The sequence below is a fragment of the Pollachius pollachius genome (assembly GCF_949987615.1).
Source record: "Pollachius pollachius genome assembly, chromosome: 7".
NCBI lineage: Eukaryota > Metazoa > Chordata > Actinopteri > Gadiformes > Gadidae > Pollachius > Pollachius pollachius.
Window position 1 is genome coordinate 25,417,482 of NC_136940.1, and position 16,822 is coordinate 25,434,303.

The 16,822-nt window shown below is 45.6% G+C and overlaps 3 protein-coding genes across 4 annotated transcripts; 2 read left to right on the forward strand and 1 right to left on the reverse strand.

The window, feature by feature from the left end:
• Nucleotides 1-5,252: 5,252 nt before the first annotated feature.
• cfap144 (cilia and flagella associated protein 144) lies at nt 5,253-7,152 on the forward strand (the record flags this gene model as incomplete). Its single annotated transcript, XM_079740448.1, has 4 exons — nt 5,253-5,379; nt 5,493-5,552; nt 6,121-6,224; nt 7,029-7,152. 4 exons carry the CDS (start codon nt 5,253-5,255, stop codon nt 7,140-7,142), a joined length of 405 nt encoding a protein of 134 aa, XP_079596574.1. The 3' UTR covers nt 7,143-7,152.
• On the reverse strand, nt 6,811-11,302 carry ebna1bp2 (EBNA1 binding protein 2). Of its 2 annotated transcripts, XM_079740447.1 has the most exons (11): nt 11,230-11,302; nt 10,888-10,951; nt 10,273-10,378; nt 10,037-10,120; nt 9,725-9,894; nt 9,304-9,427; nt 8,880-8,969; nt 8,526-8,601; nt 8,116-8,206; nt 7,442-7,604; nt 6,811-7,361 (listed from the first exon to the last, which is right to left on the reverse strand). In XM_079740447.1, the coding sequence occupies exons 3-11, from the start codon at nt 10,366-10,368 to the stop codon at nt 7,314-7,316; spliced, it is 942 nt and encodes a 313-aa protein (XP_079596573.1). In that variant the 5' UTR covers nt 10,369-10,378; nt 10,888-10,951; nt 11,230-11,302; the 3' UTR covers nt 6,811-7,313. The 2 variants fall into 2 exon arrangements, with proteins under 2 accessions (XP_079596573.1, XP_079596572.1); XM_079740446.1 differs by lacking the exons at nt 10,888-10,951; nt 11,230-11,302 and having other exon boundaries at nt 10,273-10,486.
• A 288-nt stretch (nt 11,303-11,590) lies between these two features.
• Nucleotides 11,591-15,696, forward strand: tmem125a (transmembrane protein 125a). The gene is made up of 2 exons (XM_079740086.1): nt 11,591-11,763; nt 14,475-15,696. The coding sequence occupies exon 2, from the start codon at nt 14,861-14,863 to the stop codon at nt 15,530-15,532; it is 672 nt and encodes a 223-aa protein (XP_079596212.1). The 5' UTR covers nt 11,591-11,763; nt 14,475-14,860; the 3' UTR covers nt 15,533-15,696.
• The last annotated feature ends 1,126 nt before the right edge of the window (nt 15,697-16,822 follow it).

The window sequence follows — 16,822 nt, forward strand, 5'->3', positions numbered from 1 at the left end:
ATACATGTTTGGCAATCGATCAGCTCTTTGAATTAACTGCACAGTGCTGACGGTTCATCTGCTATCTGTCTGCAGGATGCTGTTTGGATAAAGATTTGTCTCCTCTCTCACTTTCAGCGCCAGCCCGCCACAGAACTTAACCAGCCATTAGCAGAACTTAACCAGCCATTAGCAGAACTTAACCAGCCATTAGCAGAACTTAGCCAGCCATTAGCAGAACTTAACCAGCCATTAGCAGAACTTAACCAGCCATTAGCAGAACTTAACCAGCCATTAGCAGAACTTAACCAGCCATTAACAGAACCTAACCAGCCATGAACAGAACTTAACCAGCCATTAACAGAACTTAACCAGCCATGAACAGAACTTAACCAGCCGTTAACAGAACTTAACCAGCCGTTAACCAGCTCACTCGTTATGGCAGAAAGTGACTGATTCAGATCAGCGCTTTGCTGCGGACGGAGGGATGACTGGAGATGGAAGATGGAGATGTGCTCGGTGGGTGAGGTTGAGGAGGCTGGAGAACCAGACAAGAACACGGAGGAATGTAGAGAGAGGAGAGAGGATGGAAGAGGAGAGGGGGCGAATAGAAGATCAACATATGTTCATTCTGACAACCTCACATTTTGGTCAATACTTACTCTTGGAGTTACAACTTTGTAACTTGAAACCATTTGGTCAAATACCAGAGAATAGTACAAATATTTGTATTTAAAGTCCCAATCTGGTTTCAATTATTCCATATTTCTACAAAAAAAATCCTTTCTGAAGAACGACTTCATTTACTTGATGATTATATGTGCTTTATTAACCAAGACAGTATTGCACCTATTTATGGTGCCAGTTGGGTCAGGCCTCTGCCAGGGAGTCAGAGCAGACTTGAGACTTCCATCCATCCTCCAGCTGCCAAGCCTCCATCAGTCACTCCGTCCTCAACCTAAGCCTCTCCATAGGAGGACCCAGCCTGAGCTGGATGACTGAGCACCACAGAGGGGCTTTAGCTCGCTGTTCATCTGATTAGCAGGGGGCAGATTTAACTAATCGCCGCCGTAAGTGTTTTCGTCAGAATTCAAGAGTCACCCTTTTCTTTTACAGTAATAGGTGCCTCTGCATCAAGACCATAATCTCATTAAATCTGGACCGGTGATGCGGCTGTCAGGCAGAGCTGGATTACCACGCAATTGGATTAGTATCAGCCAGTCAGATCCTGCAATCGCAATGGCATATGAAGTGCCCTTTCCAAGGTAATATTTCCCAATAGTGAATGTTGGGACACACAATAGTGAGGGAATGAAAGCTAAGGTCTCTCGCTGAAAGGCCCAGGTGTCTTAGCGTAGTCATCCCCTACATCCCTTTCTGAGCTTCTTTTGGCCGAGGGGATTTGGTTTGGAGCCACGCTGCGTACCTGGACCGGTTCCAGCGTCATATCTGAAGGCAAAGCAGAGATGAGCTCTAGAGATTCAGGCTGGCGAGGCGAGGCAACACGACAAATACATAAATCAATAGTCAGCCCGGTCCAATTCGATACATGACATTGTATGAGGTCCACGAGAAATAAATGCAGTTAATCTCTACTGTGTCGTACGTACAACACAACCAAACACAGCTTCATCAGAAAAAGAGAAAAATCAATGTTTGTGTCCAGAGGAATGGTTTTTCAGAGGGAGCCTTATCCTGTTTCCGTAGGGAAACCCTGACGTTAAATCACCCTACAGCCGCCGAAGCGTACAGAACACCCAGAGAAAAAAAAGGGTTTGATGTAGCTCATACACGTGTTATTTACCAGGTTTGAAACTCAATATGAACTTAATTAAATGCCGGAGGCTCCTAACAGATGATAGCTTTTAAAAAGGCTGGTGAAGTGTGGTCTGTAATCTCGCTGGAGCAGCTGAACGAGTGTTAGAGTGGTTAATGTAATAATATAAATACAGTGGTTTGGTTGGACCTTCGGGGGCTGGGGGAGGAAATGACAGCTGGGCTGAAAAGAGAGAAAGAGAGAGAGAGAGAGAGAGAGAGAGAGAGAGAGGAGAGAAGAGAGGAGAGAGAGAGAGAGAGAGAGAGTGAGGAGAGAGAGGGAGGAGAGAGAGAGAGGGAGGAGAGAGAGAGAAGAGAGAGAGCAAGAAGAGAGAAGAGAGGAGAGAGAGAGAGAGAGAGAGAGAGAGAGAGAGAGAGAGAGAGAGAGAGAGAGAGAGAGAGAGAGGAGAGAGCCCATCCTGCTGATTCGGCTTGCTGTGTGGAAGTGAACCACACCACTATCCAAAGTGGAGCAGGTGTGTGTCTGTGTGCCCGTGCGTGTGTGTGTGTAGTGGAAAATAAATAAGACGTGAAGGATAACACAAACACGAAGGATTGACACAAAGATTGATACAGAGACTATTGTGCAGATTAATATTTAATTTATAAGCTGTGTGTGTGTATGTGTGAATGTGTGTGTGTGTGTGTACATGGTGTGCGTGTGTGTGTGCTTGCATGTGTACATGGGTGCATGTGTACTTGTGTGCATGTGTACGTTTGTGCGTATGTGTGTGCCTGCATCAACTGACCTATGATAGAGATGTGGAGGGCAAGATACTATCGTGGAGGAGAGAAGTTCGTTTGGATGACTTCAGGTGAGCTCAGCTGTAGGAGCGAACAGAGAGTAAGTAAGGCGGTGAGGCCAGCGAACAGACCTGCAGAGAGAGAGACACACAAAGACACGAGGCAGTAGCATCGGGTTAGGGTCCGTCTCCACGGGGGGCTCCATGCCCTTATGATGATATCGCCCACAGACAGCCTCGGGGGATTAAGCACTAAGCAGATACTGTATGGAGAAGGAAGGCTGTAACAGAAGGTGAAGCTCTGTGGGATCCCTCCTGTACTCAGTGAGATGGCTCGACCCCTACATGGCAGCGCGGGCCGTGAGCCCACAAGAGGCCGTTCAAATAGGTCAAGTAAGGCTTTGGCAGGGCGGCCTTTGTCCCTTTGCCCCATGAATACCTTGAAAAGCAGCTGATCTGTGGGAACGGAACGTGGCACAGTGTGTACTCGTTCACCCAGGGTCAAATGCTGTGTTCCCTTTCTTAACTCATTTTTTTTGTGTGCGAACTCTGGGAAAGATCTGTTAACCATAACGAAATGTTGCCAGGACAGTTTTTCTCTGACCATTTACTTTGAACTGTAACACACACACACACACACACACACACACACACAAAATAAACTTTAAAAAACTGCTTACCTTCAGTTCATTCAGTCCCAGCCCAATGTACCCATAGAGCTACTAGAGCTACAGCGAGGTATCCCCTACTAGCTGGAAGCTATCCGGCGTCTATCTTTGCGGTTCTATATTCAGCCAGGGTTTCCTCGCTTGTACGCACTGTATGTATGTTGTGATGGATTTGTGTTGAAGTGTGTAGGCATCAGTGTGGAAGAGTGTATTAGTGTGGCAGTGTATGGGGGTTAAAAATGTGTGTGTGTGTGTGTGTGTGTGTGTGTGTGTGTGTGTGTGTGTGTGTGTGTGTGTGTGTGTGTGTGTGTGTGTGTGTGTGTGTGTGTGTGTGTGTGTGTGTTGGATGAAGTCCACCATTAGTTCCACAACAATGAAGACACGACACAGCGCACATAAACAGATGTGGAACGAGGCAGCACCGGAGAACGCTGTCGGCAGACGAGGCCTCCGTCCCCAGGGATCCACTCATAATGCTCTGCTGCATCGTGTTTTGTTTGGTGTCAGCTCACTGTTGTAAAACAGTGTCACATTTAACAAAATTATATTTTTTTCATTGAAAAACTTTGTAATGTACATAAAAAAAAGTATTTTATCAGTGAAGGTGGTTTAAGGTGTGGATATTTATGTGTTTCTTTAGTGCAAAATAGATTGACCACTCATCATAAGAAAGCGTTAAACGGAAAAATCCAAAACAATCAGATCCACCATGCTATATTATAACATAAAGAAGTAAATCAAGACTTTCTTACTACAGTCCTTAGAGACTAGAGGTCCACAGAAATTACTATTTTCAGTAGGTGTTAGCAAGACTTTTTAATACAAGCTTTCTCTGTAAAGAAAATGACACTGATACTGGCTGACCCACAGAATCCCTCCTGCTCCACACGCTGGTGAAAGACCCAGAGGGCGGTCAGCAACACGATCAACCCACAGTCCTCTGGTCGGTGGGCAATGAAACCTTCTACTGAAACCTGTCCAAGGACGGTGTACAGCAGAGGAAGAGCGGCACTAATCCCTGCGGAACGACAATCTTCACCCGACGTTACTCATCGCTTACCCATATCCCCCATGATGCACTGCAGTACAGGCTCACAGGTTGTGGACAGGAGAGCCTGAGGATACGCTTTAGTCAAGCAGGAAGTTAAGCGGCGCTGACCACAGGCTGCTGCAGGGCAGAAGAAGCTCTTCTGAGCTGTAAGAAAGGCAGAGAGGTGATGGACAGCATCACCACAGCATTGAAGGAGATGAGCGGTGGGGGGGGGGGGGGAAGGCAATCCAAAGAAAAGAGAAACCTTTTAGGATCGCAGCCACCCGAGGGGTCTTGCTGTGCACTGACTGGTTTCCCTGCTAAGGTGCAGGCCTGTAGGGCTGGCAGGGTTACAGCTGACACTTAACCAGGCTCCATCACACACAGGATGGTGCAGGGAGTACAGACTAAAGACTGTAGAGGAGACAGAACAAAGAGCATTAAACAAAACCTCTTTATCATTCATCCCATAAAGAGACGCTTCTTATTCAGTCATCAATAAAACAGGGGAGAGGGAAGGAGAAGACAGACTGGCAAGAGGCTAATTTTGAGTTGAAAAGTGGTGTGGGTAAAGGGGCTCAGGTAAAAACATTTTTAAAACTGTCTTCAACATACACGATTTTAGGAAATGCAACGGTGGGATCGGTATGAGGCCAGACTAGATAATTACGGCAAGAGAAAAGTTGCAAAAGGGCATATCCTGGGATACTACGAGTCGACACCCAATATGTGATACATAACCTTTTTGGGGAATTTCTGCTATATTCATTGCATTGTACGTTTTGAAATTGTGCAAATAAACCTTTGTCAAAGTATGTGAGCTTTGGCATTTGGCATTTGGCAATAATTAATTGACAAATGTCAAATCCATGGCCCGTTCAGATCAACGGTGGTTCCACAGCGCCATCGTGTGGCTGGCCGCAGTATAGCAAGGCAATGTTTTCTGTTGTCATGGTGAGAATGTACTTCCCAGTGCGTTTATTCTCAGTGAGGTGCGGATTTTCTTGAGGTGCTATAATGTCCAAACCAGAGAGGACACCCCTGGATGTCGTCCACCAAAACGCAATTCATGTTGAAACCATCCAGAAAGAACAAAGAACCCAGAAACTCTACACGGAGTTCAACATCAATCCATACAAGAAGCGTGAGTGCATAGCCTTTTTTATTATGTATTTAAGTGAAGGTCCTATTAAAACTACATGAAACTAAACCCAATAATAAGGCTTAATTCATGTAGTTATTGTTTCCTTCATGTAGTTCATGTTCTGACGGACAAGCCGACGTTCCTCGGTGAGGAGAAGGAGGCGGTGGAGGATCGTGAGTAGGCCTACAGCTCGACCAAAACATGACGTTATCCCCACAATATAGGCTATTTCTAAATAGACTATGTGGTTATAAAATTAATTATAGAGGCCGACTCCAATTCTGAAAAAAATCATGCATAAACCCAGGTTGTTTTGAGTTGCGTCTCCAGAGATCTTGCGATCATGTCAAATGATGTGGATTGGTTTAAACAGGGGCGATTCTAGGGTCAGAGCTTTAGAGGTGCTGAGCACTCAATGAGCCCCACTGCCACACCACCCACCCTTTTTTCACACAAAAACAAAAAATATTTCTATTGAAAAATAACTTCATAATTTTAACATTGGTTCAACTAACTCAAAAGATTTTATGTTTTGGACATTATTTAACAATTTCAAAGACGAACAAATATAATTTTTAGAATAACATTTCTTACTCCCAAGTTTTAGGGGTGCTGAGCCCCTTTTTAGGGGTGCTTCAGCACCCTTAAAAATGGGCTAGCCTCGCCCCTGGGTTTAAAGATCCAATATCATGCTTTTTTTTAGGATTATTAATTTCATTGACAGAAGATTCCTTCCTACAGATTCCTTCATACAAGCCCATCATCAGGCCTGGCTGGAGCCGACCAGGAAGTACCTCCACCCGCAGACGGAAAGCCAGGAGATCGGCTGGTTCTCCAAACCACTGGTAAACACAATTTCAGCCATTCATCTCCAAACCACTGGTAAACACATTAGCTATTCATCTCCAAACCACTGGTAAACACAATTTCAGCCATTCATCTCCAAACCACTGGTAAACACATTAGCTATTCATCTCCAAACCACTGGTAAACAGCCATTTATCTCCAAACCACTGGTAAACACATAAGCCATTCATCTCCAAACCACTGGTAAACAGCCATTCATCTCCAAACCACTGGTAACCATCAGCCATTCATCTCCAAACCACTGGTAAACACATTAGCCATTCATCTCCAAACCACTGGTAAACAGCCATTCATCTCCAAACCACTGGTAACCATCAGCCATTCATCTCCAAACCACTGGTAAACACATTAGCCATTCATCTCCAAACCACTGGTAAACATCAGCCATTAATCTCCAAACCACTGGTAACCATCAGCCATTCATCTCCAAACCACTGGTAAACACATTAGCCATTCATCTCCAAACCAGTGGTAAACATGTCATCCATTCATTTCCAAACCACTGGTAAACACGTCAACCATTCATCTCCAAACCACTGGTAAACATCACCCATTCAGCTCGGATTGCTTACACCTTGTTTATTTTAATTTAAGATGTAGTTTATTCATCTTCATAAAGCAAATATCTAACAACTTCAAGTACAGTAGAAATCCAAAGTGGTGCACCAAAGAGGAGAACTAGCAGTGCAATAGCTAGAAAAGTTATTCAAATTACGACTGATAATTCCCTTCTATTCTGTCTCGTCAGTTGTGATGATTTTCTCCTTCCTCCTTCTGCCCAGATCGTCTCAGACCGCAGCGACCGGAGACTGAGCTTTCCTCGTCAGAACACAGAGATCACAAAGTACATGGACGCCGCCTGGCGCCTCAAGGAACAAACTCGCAACCTCAGCTGATCGGCCTGAAGACAAGCGGAACGTCCGCAGCCACAGCCTTGTACGTACTTGCATAGTACAAATAATAGCTGATTAAAAAAAAGTTATAATATGACGGTGCCTATTTTATGCAACATCAATACAGGCAAAGGCACATATATACATACAATGTTTTATCAAAAATGTTCTTATTTATTTTCGGGACTTCATCTTCTTGCGCACAGATTTCCCTGGCCGCTTCTGAAAGCAAAAGAGATAAGGTGTTTAGAGGAATGCCCGTACAGAAGGTGAACTACCGGCGGTGCAGCGTCTGGACCTACATTCTGCGCTCCTTTGCCGCCCTTCTTGCCGCCCTTCCCGTGCGCCGTCTTGGACCGGAACGTCGACACGTCGTTGTGGCTCTCCTTCGTGTTCCACTTCTTTCCGCTCTTTTTGCCGCCGAAGCCGAAGCGGTCGTCTTTGGATTTCCTCTTGGCGTTGGGGCTGGAGAGACGACAGGAGATCGGTCATTAGGGTTCTCCTTAGATTGGAATGATGTAATAATAGCGGACAGGAAACCAAAGCTCAGGCCGGTCAGAACGCCGTCTGTCTAGAAGGAGGGCTTTACGGCCGACCACAATGCTGTACACGTCTGTCACAAATGGGATATCGTCATGGAAACCCAAAGGTCGTAGACTTCGGTTACACGTCTTTTCAAGATAATCCGATAACTGATTTAAACCAAACCCTAGATCCAATCACAAGTCATATTGAATAAAACAAGGGTAACCAAGGCCATATAAACCAGTAGGACAGATGTCTTAAAATATTGTGGAAGACAACAATTGTTAAACGATGTAAAAAAAACGTTCTGTTAAATAACGATAGAGACATATCGAAGTAGCCAGAATGTCTGGTGTAGGCCAAGATATTTGGCGACTGAACCTCAATGTTCACCCTGAGGAGGGCGGTAGTCATGCGAGCGAACGGCAGTAATGTGAGAAGGCTCTCCTACCCTCTCTTGGCCGCGTCGGCCTTGGTCTTCTGGCTAGCTGCTGCAGGTCCCTTCTGGTCTCCATCCAAGAAGTCCAATTTGTCAGTCATTCCTTGAAAAAAACGGAACAAGTCATAACTTCAATAACATTCTAATGAAAAATAAAGTGTTTGTTGGTTTTAAATAAGTTTCATATATATTTTTGCTTTATATCACAGTATAATACTATAGTACTTAAATCATTAGGAGCCATCCAACTGTTGCCCAACAAGTTTCTACAATATCCGCTGGGAATGACTACAAATACACTCTAGAGGAGTCCAAAATAAACTCTAGTTTATGCATTTCTGTCATCTCAACAAGTTAAGAATAACTCTCATATAACGCAGTGCGTAGCAATCACAAGAGCAATGGCCTCTGGGCCCCCTTACCCTTCTGGTACTTCTTCACTGCGTTCATCATGGCTTTCTTCTCCTTCTGCCTCTTCTGGATCACCTCCACTTGGACCTGAAACACGTTCAACAGTCAACCTTCACATTCATGAGCCAACAATACTGTGATCCTCTAATAATCCGCTCCCAGGGGAACTGTTAATGGAGTAATGTCAGTGCCAAGGTGAAGGGCAGTTTACATTTATCTGGTCGGACCATTTGTGTCTTTAGGAACACAATAATGCATGCTTAAGGTATTTATTTTGAGACTGAAAATATGAATACGTTTGGCTATAGATGTTATTGTACATTTTAAAACGAAGCTCACACACACCAGAAGATAGAAGTACCAACCTTTTTGCCAAACTTCCTCTGCTCTCGAAGCTTCTTGGCCTTCTCTGACTTCTCCAGTATGGCTTGTTTTGAAATGAGTTTCTTTCTGATCTAAATAAAACCAAACACAAAATGATATTAGACAAATGGCCAAGCATTCACAACAAGGCAGCGTTGACCGCAACAGTCACCCCTCGGCAGACAAATCGGAATCCGATTCAAATTGGAATCCCGATATTGACAAAATATGCAATGCAATACGTTTCATATATATTACATTATCGATTATTAAGATATCTTTAAATATTTTTACAGTTTATTTCAACTGACAGTCATATTGGGCAAGAACACAGTGAAAAAATAAAAGGTGAGTAACCTGCCCACCATCATCATGAAAATATGAAATACTCCAAAGTCAGCTCTTCCTCTGACAAGCGGATCTCACCTTCGTCATCTGCTGGTCTGACTTGGCCATCTCTGCAAAGTAGTCCTCTGGTCTCTTGGTGAAGATGTTGAGCTTCTTCAGGCGGGGAAGTGCTTCTAGAACGCTGGCTTGGGCCTGGCGGTAACTACAACAAACCAACGTGGAATTAATAAGTCACATAAATACAGTTACATACATTAATAAGTTACATTCTACATGAAGAGCATACACAACAAGAAGGTGACAGAGTAAACATGCAAGTTCGTCCAGACACTTTTATAGAGAGTATCTGTATACATTTTGCACACACACACACACACAGCTGTGACTTGTCGGTCTCTCGTACGTGTGTTGGTTACGTTATTGTATCCAACATCAAGAATCGGCCTACGTATCGATCTTGCTTGAAAAGAGAGAGGCACAGCCATTTAAAGACACTTACAAGAACATCTCTCTCTGGAAATCATCGTCTGCGTTCACGGTTCCGTCCGCCGCGGGGAGCTTTCCTTCAGCCCGGGCCAGGATGTCTTCGGCCGGCAGGTTGGTGAGGTCCAACCTCTCCACCCAGGGCAGGCTCCTGGAGAGCTCCACCAGACACTGCCTGATGCCCTCCTGCGCGGTTGACAACGACATACGAGTTAATGTGGCTCAAATAAGACAATCCTACATTATGGTAATTAACCATTTTAATATACAGTTTAATACAGCAGTTATCAAATGTCACGAAACCACGACAATGTGCTCCTTGACTCACCACGTTGTTGACGAAGGTTTTGCTCTTCGTTGTGAGGACGTTCATCCCCGGCTTCAGAAGCCCCTTGGCGAACGCATCTTGCAGCTGTATGATGAATAAACCACAGCTTTATAAGGATAAACCACAGATGTATAACAATAAACAGCCTTCTAATGAATAAACAGCTTTATAATGAATTAAAACAGCTTTATAAGGATAATGCCCACGCCTTGCAGCACATTGAGTCTCCTCCGTACCTCAGAGTCTGATAGCTCACTGTCTTCCTCCTCGGAGTCGGTGCCGAGCTGTTCGTCCTCCTCCAGGTCTTCCATGTCCTCCTCCAGGTCCTCCATATCCTCTATGCTGGTTTCGAGAGTCATAGAGTCAGAGTATAACTTTAATATAACTTTAATATTCCACCTTACAGGTGAAGACTTGCCGGGCTACTAGGACGCTGATTCCTCAACAGTCAACGCATGGGGATGTGAATGTAGCGTGGGCAGGAAGTGACGCAGAGGCCTACTTACAAGTCCCGCCGGCTGAAAACATGAGGACTCACTAAGGTTCCGGATTCAACAACCGCTAAGTTGGTTAATGTGGAATGCATCAAATTGTTAGGTTAAAATGTTATATTAAAGCACTCGATGTAAAAAACACGAACTTATTCATGTTTTAAGTCTTGTATAAACTTGGAATAACCAATATGCTACCGTGTATCTAATAATAATGAAAAAAACAATGCACAAGTCAGCGTACTTTCAGAACAGAACACAAACTAGTCCATACGCATTTATGGATCTGGTGTTTTGTCCAATATTAACTGCAGTTGATGAAGTTAGAGTTTTAAATTTGGCTGCGTACATAGCCTTCACCTCTAGAGGGCGAAATGCAGTTTAAGTATTGACTTCTCCGTTTCTTGTAGCAGGCTGTGGGAACCTGAATAGAACACACAGGGAGAAATGACATACATTAATCTATGCCAGGGCCCTTTAAATATTCACTAAACTTAGCCCACCATACCCCAAGGAACTGTCAAACTGTGATACATTGGCTGTAAAATGGTGACAAAGTGTCACCATGTATGCTATTCAGTCCATACAAAATAAAATAACAACCATAAGAAGGTAACACAATTCTGCAGAAGAAAAAACGATATATATATATATATATATATTATCTGTATAGCATCTCTACAGCACAATCTCTATTACGACCCAGCGCTGGAGAGGTCGCTCCACCGACTCCTTACAGGGACACCATTGTCGCTGATGCGTGCGCAGCCACACCTGCACTCAAAGAGGAAAGTCCGGCCGAGAGAGAGAGAGAGAGAGAGAGAGAGAGAGAGAGAGAGAGAGAGAGAGAGAGAGAGAGAGAGAGAGAGAGAGAGAGAGAGAGAGAGAGAGAGAGAGAGAGAGAGAGAGAGAGAGAGAGAGAGAGAGAGAGAGAGAGAGAGAGAGAGAGAGAGAGAGAGAGAGAGAGAGAGAGAGAGAGAGAGAGAGAGAGAGAGAACATTTGGCCACTTTACACCGGAGTATATGTAGAGGACATCACGCCGTGTTTGTGGTAGAGACTACATCTGGTATCAGGATCGGGTAGGCCTATGAGGACTGAAACCGGCTATCGGGACTAAGACCGGGTATCAAGAAATAGATCGGGTATCAGCACTAAGATGGGTCTGGCAGCAGAGAGGAATAATAACAGATCGCACGCATGACAGGAGCTGCGGTTCCATGAAAGGACGCGCACAGGTAAGGTCCGCCCGTGACATCGGATCCAGTGGATAAAAGGACCAACTGCAGAGTGGTTTAATGCAACTATTGCAACTATTGCAAATGCATCATCAAACAGCACATGTCTTGGCCCGGGATAAAAGGTGGCTACTACTGGTATTTCTTCCTCTTGTAAAAGTGGACTTCAAATAACGCTTACTATTTGCTTCAATGGCGTCGTTTAGTTTTTTATGTTTAAATCATCACCCGTCTCGTGAAGATGACTTTAAGCAGTCTCCCTTGCCGAAAGCCTAGAAACACGACCCACAAAATGACTACTGTTACTTTCTCTGATACGATTCATTGTTCACATTCTCTGTATAATTTGTAACTTCAATGTTTTTATTATAAAGCTACAAATATATTAAATTGAATCCTATTAGATCACTCTCATTAACTCATTTGTAGTAATATGCTGTTGAGGGCCAATGTTTGAAACATTCGATTATTCCGAAGAATATTCGATTAATTCATTTTTATTCTACTATAATAACAGTTATTTTTTGTGCATAAAACAGATTGCATGTCTTGTTTTCATTCTAAACCAAGGAAGTACAACTTGCTGTCAATAAATTACACCTTAACCTTTGCACCCAAACGAGGTCCAAGATAAAGAGACTTGGACTAGTTAGTCTAGTGTTGACAAGTTATTATCTTGTTACTAATTATAAGGCTGTGTTCAAAGAATAATCTGGTGCTAATCATAGTTTGGTCCCGATAAAATGCTGTTGTTTTATTTATATTCATTATACAATGACCAGCAACAAACTTGTGTTGAACTGTTTTGTTTAAGCGCCCCTAGTTCACCACCAGGTGTGAGTGTGATCAGCTGGGACAAGACGGTTCAGAATCAGCCCGGAGAATTTTCATTGAAACTGCACTTTGTATAAACCATCTTTAGATTCTCATGAACATTTGCAGTACTCCATGCGTTCAAAGCCTTTTTTCAAGTGTCTTAATTGGACCTTAAGTGGGTCATCTTCCCATGAGACCGTTCACACCACCGACGCAGCCGCTCTATAGCTCCCAGTACTGCTAAAAGCCCCTATCCCTTCACACCCATTACATTAAACAGAACAACAACAACAACAACAAGACCAACAATGGAATCCACTGACTTCCTCCACACAGCCCTCGTGATATAAGAGTTCAACTTTTTTTTTGTTGTTGATCGGTTCCTCTTATTTTCTCTCTCTCTCTCTCCCCCCCCCCCCCCCCACACTCTTGATTTCTCTCTCTCAGGGATGCAAGCTGTCAGAACAGGCACTAACCGGTCCTATCCGCATAATTAACCTGCTTTCCTCAGCCTCCTCTCTCCAGGCCTGTATGTTCTATTCCTGCTACTGTGTCGGCCATATTGCCAACTCTGGAGCAGGCTTGATCCCTGTTCCTCGGGTTTGCCCGTTTCCACAACTGCGCCTGGAGTAAGCGGCCCTTTTGATGACGAGGCAGCTACCTATTCATCCCCTTGGCCTCCTTCCTTCGCTCAAAGCTCTCGTTTGTCTTTCCTCCATTCTGCTGCCTTTCTCCCTCCCTCCGGCCCAATCACCCCACTCACACTGTCCAGTTACCTGCTCTGTCTCCTCTCTCCCTCTCTCTGTCTCCTCTCTCCCTCTCTCTGTCTCCTCTCTCCCTCTCTCTGTCTCCTCTCTCCCTCTCTCTCTCTCTGTAGCTCCCCCCCCCCACGGTGCTTGGCACCAGCGTCAGTCTCACGGACAGACGGAGTTCGCAGTGAGCCATCTCCCCCCTGCAGAGACGACACAGGCAACCTGACCCAGGGTGGGGTGGTAGAGACACAATCACCTTGTCACCATGGCAACACTTCCTTCAGTGTCCCTTCGATTCCCGCCCAGCTCGCTTTCAGAGGAACATACAGTATGCAAAGCAGAAGCAGTTAGAGCCGATGTATCACGCTCTCAAGGCAAATCACACCACATGGTCGTATAGATTGAAGACACTCTGACACAAAGGAGTCCTGTGTGTTCTCCAAAATGAAACAGATTCAGTAGTTTAGGTCAAATGCTTCTTCAAATGTTGTTTCACTTTCTCTCATTGACTTCACTTCTTGCACACACTTCATGAAACCCACTGACACACACAGAGCCACATAGGGACACCATGCACACACGCACACACACACACACACACACACACACACACACACACACACACACACAGCCCCATAGTGACACCATGCACACCTGGTGTCAGCTGTCAGGTACACTAGGCCTCAAACCAGCTGGGATTAATTAGTGACTTAACAACACAGCACATGTGTCTCTCACACACACACACACATGCAAACACATCTTTAGATATCTTTAACCAGCAAACGGCGACTAAAACACACAATTGAACGCTAGACACGGTTCAGAAGTGGTTTTCCTGTTGGCGACCGGGCCGTGCTGACGTGATTCTACTGAGACTAAGCACTCACGGTTTGGCAACATGTTTTCAAAGTGCAATCCTTGTTTCGTTGTTAAATATGATGTGTACGTGATACGTGTTAGCCCAGGCTGTGTTTTGTCTGCAGGTTTGTGTACCCCCACACACATTGCTGACTTTGATGGTAATAAGTCTCTGACAGGGTTTGGAAAACTGCCACCGGAGGTGTAACCTTCAAGGTGAAGGTCTGTGTTCATGGGAATCTGTTGTTTGTCCTGAATGCAGTTTTCTCCACTGTTGTCTAGGTGACCGCTGCCAATCTGCAGCTTTTCCAGTGAGATGGCAGTGAACCAGATCCTACCACTGGGAATTTCTTCGTCGAATTGCACAAATCGACAAAAAGTGACATGATACTATTTACTCCATAAAACACATTTTTTTTGCTCTATTGGATGGATATTAATCTATTTTATAAAATACAAGGCATCTTAAGTGCACATTGGAAGCAATACAGCTTTCCATCAAGTTCAGGTTCGGTCTCCTGACACCTTGGGGAATATATTCTTGTGCCGACCTTCTGCTGGGGTCCAGCCGTGGCCAGGCGCTTCCCCAACTCCTCCTCATCCCTGAGACCCCCCCCCCCCCCCCGGGTGGGTCGTGTCCCCCTCGACGGGCTCGGGGTGGCACTACTATGCCCGAGCTCGAGCACTCCCCCCCCACTGGGGGCGGCCCCGGAAGCCCCGACCCCGCCCAGATCCAGCACAGCCTCCTGGAGGAGCAGGTGGAGCTCTGGTGGTTCCGGGAGCCGGGCAAGTCCCTGCTGTGCTACTGCGTGGCCGTGCTGCTGGTCCTGGGCTGTGGCCTGGGCGGCGTGGGACTGCTGTCCACCACCACCAGCGCCTCCAGCGAGTGGCGGCTGGGCGCCGGCACCTCGCTCTGCCTGCTGGCGCTGGGCGTGCTGCTGAAGCAGCTGCTCAGCTCCGCCGTGCAGGACATGAACTGCGTGCGCAGCCGGCGGAGGATCGACCTGCTGAAGAGCGGCGGTCTGTCGGACCTCGTCGTGGTGCTCGTGGCCGGCTCCGCCATGCTGCTGTGCGGCGCGGCGCTGCTGCACCTCGCCCTGGTCAACAGCATGCCCAAGCCGGGCCAGGCCCTCAACGACATGTATGTCTCCGGGGTGGTGCTGCTGACGGCCGGCGGGGCAGCGGTGGGCGGGGCAGGGCTGTACTCTGCGGCCGTGGTTCTGCTGGAGAGGACCAGGCCGGGCCGGAGGCTGATGGACCGGCTCATCAGCATCTTCACCGTCTCGGAACAAATGGAGCGGCACCGGGAGACCAACTCCAGCCTCGCTAACCTCATATGAACCGTGCTCCACCTTCAGGCTCTGGAGGAACGATGGGGACGTCACCCCAGCAGCCAACGGGGTTCGTTACCCCTCAGCTGCGAGGCCTCTGGATGGGTGATGAATGGAGAGAGCGTGAAGGGGAGTCTGAGGCAGGTTATGAGACCTGATCCAGACAGACCTGAGAGCTGGAGGGGGGTTCTGGGACCAGTGTGGTTCACAAACACAACCTGAACTGATGGGGGGGTAGGGGCACTAACAGACTGCACAAGGGTTTAATAATTCAGAAGAGACGATCCTTCGGCCGTCCTTCTTAGAGAATATAACAGGGTGATCAGGCTGACCTGGTTTATTAAGGTTGCATGGAGATACTCTGACGATCGGTTTGTTTGTTTCAATAAACGGTTCTCCAAATTAAGTTATAAAACAAACTGGAAAAGAAAACATTGAGCCCACCTGTGTTGCACAAAAATGACAACTCTTGGTTTCACTTCATGTAAGTCACCAGGGCTTCATGTGCAGAGATTCTCTCCCTCTGTCCCATTGGTCGAGGCCCTCTGCGTTGATTACCTCAACTGACGAAGCCGCTGAGTCCACAAACCAAGTTAGTTAGCCCAAGTGGCCTTGAGCAAAGGCATCGAAACCTAACTGCTCTTTATGTACTGTGTGTGAGTCGCTCTGTGTTGGAGTGTGAGTCTGAACAACACAGGTGGAGAGAACAAGTCTCCCAGCCCACCTGAAGAACAAGTTTAGACGTGAGATGATGCATCAACTGAGGGCCAGGTGGAGATTACTATGCAACGTTTATCTTAAGGAACAGCTTTAATGTTATATTTACTCAATTTGCTCTTATTCTTTTTATGTATTTTTCTGTAAGTGCCGTTTTATTTTCAACCCAGAATGTGTGGATTCTTATTTACCTGGGGCCTTATGAGACTCTTACAAATCAAAGAATAGTAGAGTTGACGTTATGTGAGGACAAATATCTCAGTGACCAATGAAAGATAGAATGAATACAGATGTTGGATGTTTTTTACAGCCATAAAGACACTTCTGAATGTCGACAGAATAAAATCGAAAGCACACGGATTGAATTGAAGTGCAAAACAAAAGCACATGAAGTAGGAATGTACCTTATTTAAGAATTCAGCAATTCGTTTTAAGTGGGATTGAACAATTATATAATAACCTCCATTTTATGTTAATTTATGAAAGAGGTGATTCGTTTTTATTGCATTATGTTCATTTCATTTAAAGATATATACACATGTAACTTTAGTTTGTTTAAACCTCCATAACAGAAGGTTGTGT